The 8,851-nt window shown below is 45.2% G+C and overlaps 2 protein-coding genes across 3 annotated transcripts; one reads left to right on the top strand and one right to left on the bottom strand.

Moving 5' to 3' along the window:
* Positions 1 to 1,474: 1,474 nt before the first annotated feature.
* Positions 1,475 to 3,763, top strand: LOC100382070 (uncharacterized). Its single transcript, NM_001174833.1, has 2 exons — positions 1,475 to 2,167; positions 3,464 to 3,763. The coding sequence occupies exon 1, from the start codon at positions 1,554 to 1,556 to the stop codon at positions 2,118 to 2,120; it is 567 nt and encodes a 188-aa protein (NP_001168304.1). The 5' UTR covers positions 1,475 to 1,553; the 3' UTR covers positions 2,121 to 2,167; positions 3,464 to 3,763.
* A 125-nt stretch (positions 3,764 to 3,888) lies between these two features.
* On the bottom strand, positions 3,889 to 7,113 carry LOC100193255 (uncharacterized). Of its 2 annotated transcripts, XM_035961143.1 has the most exons (4): positions 6,749 to 7,113; positions 6,429 to 6,664; positions 4,581 to 4,800; positions 3,889 to 4,375 (listed from the first exon to the last, which is right to left on the bottom strand). In XM_035961143.1, the coding sequence occupies exons 1-3, from the start codon at positions 6,953 to 6,955 to the stop codon at positions 4,608 to 4,610; spliced, it is 636 nt and encodes a 211-aa protein (XP_035817036.1). In that variant the 5' UTR covers positions 6,956 to 7,113; the 3' UTR covers positions 3,889 to 4,375; positions 4,581 to 4,607.
* Positions 7,114 to 8,851: the final 1,738 nt, after the last annotated feature.

Raw genomic sequence — 8,851 nt, 5'->3', positions numbered from 1 at the left:
ATAGAGAGGTCTACGGCCGATTTGTAATCATCAACAATCGAATCAATACAACTTTTATTCGCATTTTATCCTAGGAGTAGTTCTAGTCTAGTTTAGGTTTAGCCTCTCAATCCCCAAATTCTCCGCCTCTCCTCGACTCTACGTCGATTAGAGGAGTCTAGGTCGGTCTACCCGAGCCTAGACACCACCTAGGATCTCTACTCCCCGACGGGGTCCCTCCCGGGAGCGAGATCCAGGCGCCGTCGGCGATCTTCCGCCGTCCCTGCGTACGCGCGGACCGTCCGGCCTTAGGGCGCGGACCGTCCGGCCGTCAGGCAGGAGCCTTAGCCGCGCATCAGGCCGCGGACCGTCCGGCCCCAGGCCGCGGACAGTCCGCCCTTGCGCAGAGAGCACCACCGCGCCTCGCACCAGGCCGCGGACCGTCCGGCCCCTGCGCGCGGACCGTCTGCCCCTGTGCAGAAGGCACCGCCACGGTTCTTGTTGAGTGTTTGGCGCTCCAAAAAGGCGTCAACAGATTCCCATCATCTGCGTTGTTTACTTATTTTTATTGGGTTTTCTCCTTAGACATCGGTAATTCATAATTTTTATTGGCAAGACCATATGGCCGATGGAAATAATCCCATTTTTTCAAAAGTTTATTCTCACACGTTCATCCCCAGTCTGTCACACGTCTGTACCAACGACACCTACCCCTCTCAGTCGACCACTTCGACCCCTCGCTCTCGTGGCTCCCCACGCCGTATGCATCGGTCCTAGTGCACTATCACCCATAGTGGCTTGTTTACGAGCAAGGTGATTGACGAATAATTGTGGCTATAACCTAATTTTCATGAGCTTATGGTTGATAGAAATTACAAAGATTCTTGTTGCGATTATTTACTCTAGAAATATACTGATTTTAAATTCTAATTTAACTTATATTAAAAATATCTGAAAAGAGAAAAAAATGTTATTTTTAATCTTTCGTATTGGTCATTTCCTTTTTATTTTTATATTTTTTTAATATAGTATAAATTATAACTTAAAATTCAATATATTAGAGAGTAAATAATAAAATATACCTATCGTTTTAAAGATTTTTAATAGTTTGATTGTACTACGATTGTAGTTTTTGCCGATTTATACTACGTGTAGAAGTGTACGGTTTTTTATGAAGTAAAGTTGTGCTACCAAAACGGAAAAAAATTTGGTGCAGCACTGCTGCAAACCAGAGTGTTTGCAGCCCCTCACAAAAAGGAGAATAAACCCTACCCGCAGCAACAATAATACAACTAAAACGTTATCTGCTAGACCTGCAGGTGGGGTCTATCCTCCTTTTTATGAGGGGCTGCACCAAATTTTTTTCCACCAAAACGGCAAGAGGCGTGGGCCCTGCCCCCAAACAAATAAGAGACAGTCAGACAGAGACCCCGCCGCGTTTTCTCTAGCTCTATAAAATCTCACCGATAGCCAGCCACACTCAACGAACTCCAGAAATCATCCGCCCTCGTATCCTCACGCCCACAAAACACCCGAAGAAAAGAAGAGACTGAACGCCGCGAGTTCACGCCACGATGGAAAACGCCGCCCCCGCCATTGCTAAGCCGTCGCTGTCCAAGAAGCCCTCGCCGTCGTTCCGCCTCCGGAACGGCAGCCTCAACGCACTGCGCCTGCGCCGCGTGTTCGACCTCTTCGACCGCAACGGCGACGGCGAGATCACCCTCGACGAGATGGCCTCGGCGCTCGACGCGCTCGGCCTCGGCGCCGACCGCTCCGGCCTGGAGGCCGCGGTTGGCGGGTACATCCCGGCCGGCGCCGCGGGGCTCCGCTTCGACGACTTCGAGTCCCTCCACCGCGCGCTCGGGGACGCGCTGTTCGGCCCCATGCCGGTGGCTGTGACCGAGGATGACGACGACGAGGGGGACATGAAGGAGGCGTTCCGGGTGTTCGATGAGGACGGCGACGGCTTCATCTCGGCCGCCGAGCTGCAGGCCGTGCTCAAGAAGCTCGGCCTGCCCGAGGCTCGGAACCTGGCCACTGTGCAGGAGATGATCTGCAACGTCGACCGCAACTGCGACGGCCGCGTCGACTTCGGCGAGTTCAAGAACATGATGCAGGGGATCACCGTGTGGGGCGCTTAGCTGCCGCGCACCTGCGTTGTCACACCCCCTCTACTGCGTGGTGTCATGTATGTATCCAGGCACCGTAGGATGCGCTTTTCTACCCGGCGCTTCTTCCTCCTCTTGATGGCGCAGTGGATTCTTCCTGTTCTTGGCTTTGCTATCTGACTCTGCTTGTAGTCTTGAGAATCTGGCGGCACACAGACATAGTTTTCTTTAGTTTCTTGTGTTTGATTTACTCCGTGTTTAATTGCACAGTTTATTTACATGTAAGAACGTTGACCTTGACCAGCTTCCCTACAAGTTTATCTTTCCTTCTTTCTTGGTGTCTTGGGTCACGTATGCGGTATGCGTCTCCCAAATCCCAATCAAGTCAGTTTACGTATTCAGTATTTCAGTTGCGCCAGTTGGAAAAGGTTCTTTTTAGAAAACAAGGAGTTCTGCCATTTGAAATGTGCTTCCTTTTTTTACATACCTTGCCCCTTCTCGTTATTCTATTCATCAGTGTTCATGTAAATCAATTAGCAAAAAAAGCAAAGTTTGGTTACTAAATACTGAGCAAGTCTATGATTAAAAGGCGTGTTTGGTTTTAGGAATAAGTTAGTCCATCATCTTCTCACTTCTCATTTTTTGTTTGATTTATGAAATGAAATAAGTCGATCTATCACCATTTCATTCTTCTTATGCTAATAATTAGTAATAATATGATAAATAAGTTTATTTCACCAAATTTATGGAATTGACTCGTGATGCACTAACTCATCTAGAATAGATTGATCCATCAAACCAAACATCTCCAAAATGTCTACATCCGTAGCCTCAAAGAAGACTTCTCCAGTCCTATAAACATCTTCAGCTTTGTCCATGACATGGTTTGTTTACCCCTTAATATAAGCTACTACTGGCTAGCAAGCTAACGGCTCTTTAAAGTTCATTCTATGGCCATCACTTGACATACAAGCATTACCCACATGCATGCGCAGAAATGGAGTGGTAGTAGCGCTTCACATGGGCAATGTCTCCATTGACTCCGCCCCATGGCTACCTACCAAGCACGTGAAGTTTGTTACACTAACCAAGCGATTCTTTTCTACACTGACAGCAAACTAACCTAATATTCAAAGAAACCCACTTCAAGACTGCCGCACCAGCTTACCAACCAACCAAGAGTGTTTCTTAATCGACAACCTAACTAAACGCTCAAAGAAACCCACCTCACATGCTTGCATCATTGCATGATGTGCAGCACTCTTCATCAAGTTGCACATCACATTCTTTGAGTCATTATGAATTTCGTTTTCGGCTAAATTTGGCGTGGATCTTCAGACATTATATTGGTTATTCAATTTCCCTTCTTATTGCAGGTTCTGGAGCATATAAAGACTAGAGGAGGGGCGATCACAAATCAGTAACTGGTACCAGGTTTAAAAAGTAGGGATGATTCGTGACTTCAGTGTTCTAACTTTGGTGGTTCTGCCCCCCTAGTGTAGATATTGTTCTACTGTACGTAGTGTCTCCCTTGCTCTATTAAGCTTTCTGATCATGAGACATCCAGTTTATCTATAAACAAAATTGTTATGAACATGCTCGATTTCTACTATGATGTAATTTGCCATCTTTCTTGGCACGAGCTTCATATAATATCCAGTGTTCCTAGTGGTTTCAAAACGTTTGTCTAGTGGTTTCAAAGCGTTTCTGAACCCAATTCCATGGTGATCAGAAATTGATAGAAATGGCAAATGGCTTCTCGATCTGTAGGTTTTCACCCAAGATATTAGTAGTCACCATATTATAGGGATAAACAATTGTACTTCATAGGCCCCATTTGGTTTGAGGGACTAAAGATTAGTCTCTCAATTTCAGTCCCTAAATTGTCAATCGGTGGGACTAAAACATGGACTAAATTGTTTGTCTCTAATCCTTCAAGGGTGACTAAAAGAGACTAAACCATATAAATTACACTTTTTATTCTTCCTTTATTTCAGTTGCACTAATGACAGGAGAATGCTAAAGGATATTTTAGTCTTCTTATGATTTATTTAATGTGTTTTGAATACTTTTAGTCCTAGAACCAAACAGAATAGGGACTAAACTTTAGTCTCCTAACTAAACTTTAGTCTCGAGACTAAAGAAACCAAACGGACCCATAATAACCGTTCAGGTTAGTCCGTCCTTACTATTGTGATTGGCATTGTCCATTTGTTCGTGCTTCGTGGCACAGAGGTCTTTATTCTGGTCTGGTAGACTGAGCAAGTAGTAGTGCCTCGTGTTATAACCTACAAAATTGCCCATCGATCATGCAAATATGCCATCAGTCATAACAGAACCGCGACTTTCTCAAATAAAATAAAACAGCTGATTATTTGGTATTACAAAAACTGTGCAACTAATTCAACTAACTGTACTGGTACAACCTCAAGTACTACATCCTCATCATCAAAATTAAAATTACATTCATCACTTACAGGGGAGTAATCTTACATGCCTCATAGGGATTGCTGCTTATCTCTATGCCGTACCATTGCTGAACTTTGGAGGCAAGAAGGGTTCCCACCATCCAAACCCATATTTAGGGTACGGAGCTGTCCATTTCTCAGGCTTCTCAAATTTCAACTCAACAGGGTTAGAAGCCAATGCCTCTTCAACTGATTCTGCGTCGAACTGGTCTTGTAAGACCCTGTCTAGCCTTAACTTCATGAATCTGGCAACAAATTAAAAAAAAAGAAGAGAAAAATGAAGGACATTAAGGCTTCAGTATTAAAACACCAGCTGAAGAAATGGACAGAAATAGACTGCGACGTAAAGATAACCTGATGCTGATCATCTCAGTAGGTCTTTAGCTTACGAATTTGCATTTATCTATGACTACTCATATTGATAGCAGCAGGTCAAACATGGTGGTGGCCAATTTCATCATTCGGGTCGCACATAGTCAGGCTCACAGATATAACGCTCTTAGCGGTGTTCTGGGCCCTAAGTATGGCTATGTTTACTTTCACTCACTTTCAGTAATCACTATGGTGCATCATGAAAGCATCCGTCCCATAATGTAGGCCATTTCAGTTTGGTCCTAAGTCAAATTTCTCCAACTTTTATCAAATGTATAGAAAACCATATCAACATCTACAGTACCAAATAAATGCACAACCAAGAGATATTTGATGGAGGATTTAATGGAACCAATTTGATGTTCTAGACATTTGGTGTATTTTTCAACAATTTGTTTTCTTCAAAATTAAAGAAGTTTGACATGGGACAAAATGGACACAACCTAAGTGTTGGATGGAATAAAAGTTAGTGAAAGGGAAAAGGAAGGAAAGAGGCGCCCTTAGGCACTACTATCCAATATTGTCAAGAATTCAGGACAAAACAAAATCAAAGGATCCAACAGCAGAAATAGGTGGGGTAAAATGCAGGAATACTTCAAAGTAACATCAGACACAACTGCAGAAAGGAGTTACTAATTTAGGGTTACCTTGACCGGATATAGGTAATATGTAATGCGGTCATGCAAAATATTAGAGTGAACTTTGATCATGATATTCTAGCCAATTTTCAATTTTACAGTTTCACCACTGAAAATTGGGCAGACCTAACCAGTCAGGCAGTCACGATAGTTACATATTTGTCATATTTAAATCCGAGCTCTTCTTAGAAGTGAATACTTGGATCTGAATCAGCTGAAATAGCCATGTATCAGTATCCATATTTTTAACCACACGGTATTGGACCAGAACATTCTAAGGTAACTTATGTTAATGGGTTAAAGGTAACTCCTCCATTTGTTTCGAATTATAGTTCACTTTGTATTAAGTCAGACTTCTCAAAGTTGAAATAGATGAACCATCGAAACCTATTTCATGTAGAATTTAATGAAACTAATTTGATGTCCTAGAGATTTTTTAATAAACTTGATCGAAGTTAGAGAAATTTGACTTGGCATAAAGTTAAAGTGAAGCATAATCTGGAAAAGAGCAGATGGGAATGAAGGGAATATGTTGCGATATTACCAAAGTGTAATGCTGTAAGTATATTTCAGGTGAGCGTCATTGACTGTTGACAGTAAACACTTGGAAAGTGCACCACAAAGTCAATGCTGGGCATATGAGGATGCTGCTTTTGGGACAAATTACAATCTGAAGTGCTACTAGATAAAAAAACAATTGGAAGCATTTTCATTTTATCGCCCTTTGTGATGCGTGACATTGGCAGATTCGCACGGTGCTATAATAAAGCGATGGCTGGTTTGGGAAAAAAAAACTACGAGGCAAGGCAAGTAGGAAACAGAGTAGAATTTAAACATTGCGCGTTCGATCCATATACACTCACGTGATCCAGTTGCCGTCGGTGGAGACAAGCGCGACGGCGGGGCGCTTGAGGCGCTTGGTGATGTTGGGGAACCTGTCGAGGAACTTGGGCTCCACGACGAGCCAGAAGTCCTGCTCCTTGTCGCGCTCGGCGTAGTTGCGCAGCTTCTCGGCGAGTTGCTCCTGGAAATGCTCCTCCTCGTCCAGCATGAACTTGGCGTTTGCCACCAGGAAGTAGTACGTCTTGGGCTTCTTCTCCTGCCAGCGAACGCTATGGAAATCAAAACTGAATCCTACTAACGAGCGCGTGACGGGGTAGAACGCGGCAGGAGGGAATCATACCTGCTCTGGAGACTCGGGGGAGCCCTGCTCGGAGTCGACGGCCACGGCGCGGCGGATGCCACTGAAGCGCCGAGGCTGGTAGGAAAAGGCGACGGAAGGGGAGGTGCGGATGGCGGGCGCGAAACAGGCCCGAGCGCGGGGCAGCCCGGCACGAGGCGGCGCGGGGGGCGCGCTGGGGCGGAGGGAGAATGTCGCTGGAGTCACCATTGGCTCGGCGTCGGCTGGGCTCGGACGCGCCGCCGTCGGTGTAGTCGCGGTCCCGGACCGAGGTGAACTGAACTGGACGGCTCGTGCCGGAGAGGATAGAAGGGAGGCTGCGAGGCGGAGGCGGAGAGCCTTATCTCCAGAGTGGGGCGGGCGGGCGGGCTGAGATTAGGGATGGCAATGGGTACCCGAAACCCGATAGGTAAAAACCCTATTAGGGCACGGGTATGTCGGATTTTGATACCCATGGGTATTTTATTGGGTCATTTGTTATGCCCATCGGGTATGGTGGGCGTGGGTATGTTCTCTGTTGCCCCATACCCGCTACCCGATAGGGAACCCGCTAATATATGACATGTGGGTCCAGATTTATGTCTCATATAAAATGAATTTGCTCCCGATGGGTAAAAACTCTATTAGGGCACGGGTAGAATCAATGCTATGTTTTGTGTGATTTGAAGGCATGATATTGCCATTTAATGTTGAATATTGTTGAACCTGTGATAAAATTATGTTGGGTTCGATACATTTATTATGCTGGTACTTATTTTTGCGATTCAAATGATCATGCCTATCATAATGCTAATGGGTATGGGTACCCGATGGGTACCCACTACCCATGGTGGGTATGGGTATGGCGTAATTTTGTACCCATGATGGGTAGTGGGTATGGGTATAGGTCAATTTTTTCCTAGTGGGTATGGGTATGGCTTCATGTGCCCACTGGGTACCTTACCCACTGCCATCCTTAGCTGAGATTAAGTTCGACTGTTCACTTTATTTATTTTTTTTATTTTTACGAGCATATTGGACGTCAGTTCTACCCTTATCTATATTGTCTGCTCAGTTTTTCCCTTCCACTCTCATTTTATGCTCAGACGGTTCACAGTGCAGCCCTCTTTCTAACCCCTCTCCTAACATTGTTCATTTAAAGGGGCTACAATTATCCTCTTTTCCTCGCATCGCTCTCCTCTACGGTGCCCCCTACGCAACGCTCCTCTTCTCGTTGACGCCAGATGGAGGGGAGCGTTGTTCATCCCCGCGGTGGATTGCAGAGCACACCTCCGCTCGCGCGCACAAAAGGAAAAGAGCGAGTTTCGTCGGTGCCGCCTTGGGAGCAGAGGCAATTTGGCGGCACGATGGGCGAAGAATCGCAGCGCATGGAAGCAGTCTGTCACCGAGGTGCTCGACATTGGTCGCGACGAAGGAGACGAGATCCAAGGTGCCGCCTTCAAGAAGGTATGCCGACGGTCAAGCTCAAGCGAGGTACACTACACTCGTACTCGCTGACGGAGCTATTCGCCACCGGATCTTGGTATCCCCAAACGAGATTTCTCCACCGGCGTAAGGTTTGCTCCCTCCGTCGCCGCTCCCCCTTCTCTGACCACGTTTCTCGGCACCATAAGGTATTCATCACACCAATATGACCTATTTTGCTTTGTTCGTCAACAGGGCCGTGCCACGAAAAAGCGAGGCCCTGTACAAAATTATCGAATAGAGGCCCTTTTTACAAAATCACTAAAAACTAACAGTATAATAATATAAATATTATAATACAACATAGAAATGGATTTTATGAAAAGCATACCTATTAAACTCTTGGTTACATAAAATTTTACTTGAACAACTTCATTCTCCTTGTGTTCCTTGAAATAAATTCCTCAACAATATGATCATATTCAATCTTATCCAACAATTCACTCTCAAGTGCTATTGTGGCTAAATCAGTAAGTCTTTGTTGTGTCATTGTAGAACGTAAGTAGGACTTCAATAGTTTCAGTTTAGAAAAACTTCGTTCTGCGGAAGACACAGAGCGATTGGACGAACCACGGACAGAGCAAGATCCACATCTGCACAGCCGCTGGAGCACATCACGAATGAATGACGGTGGACGATGAA

Source organism: Zea mays, chromosome 1 (assembly GCF_902167145.1).
Source record: "Zea mays cultivar B73 chromosome 1, Zm-B73-REFERENCE-NAM-5.0, whole genome shotgun sequence".
NCBI classification, from domain to species: Eukaryota; Viridiplantae; Streptophyta; class Magnoliopsida; order Poales; family Poaceae; genus Zea; species Zea mays.
Note: the sequence above shows the minus strand (reverse complement) of the source record. Positions and strands in the feature narration are given on the sequence as shown.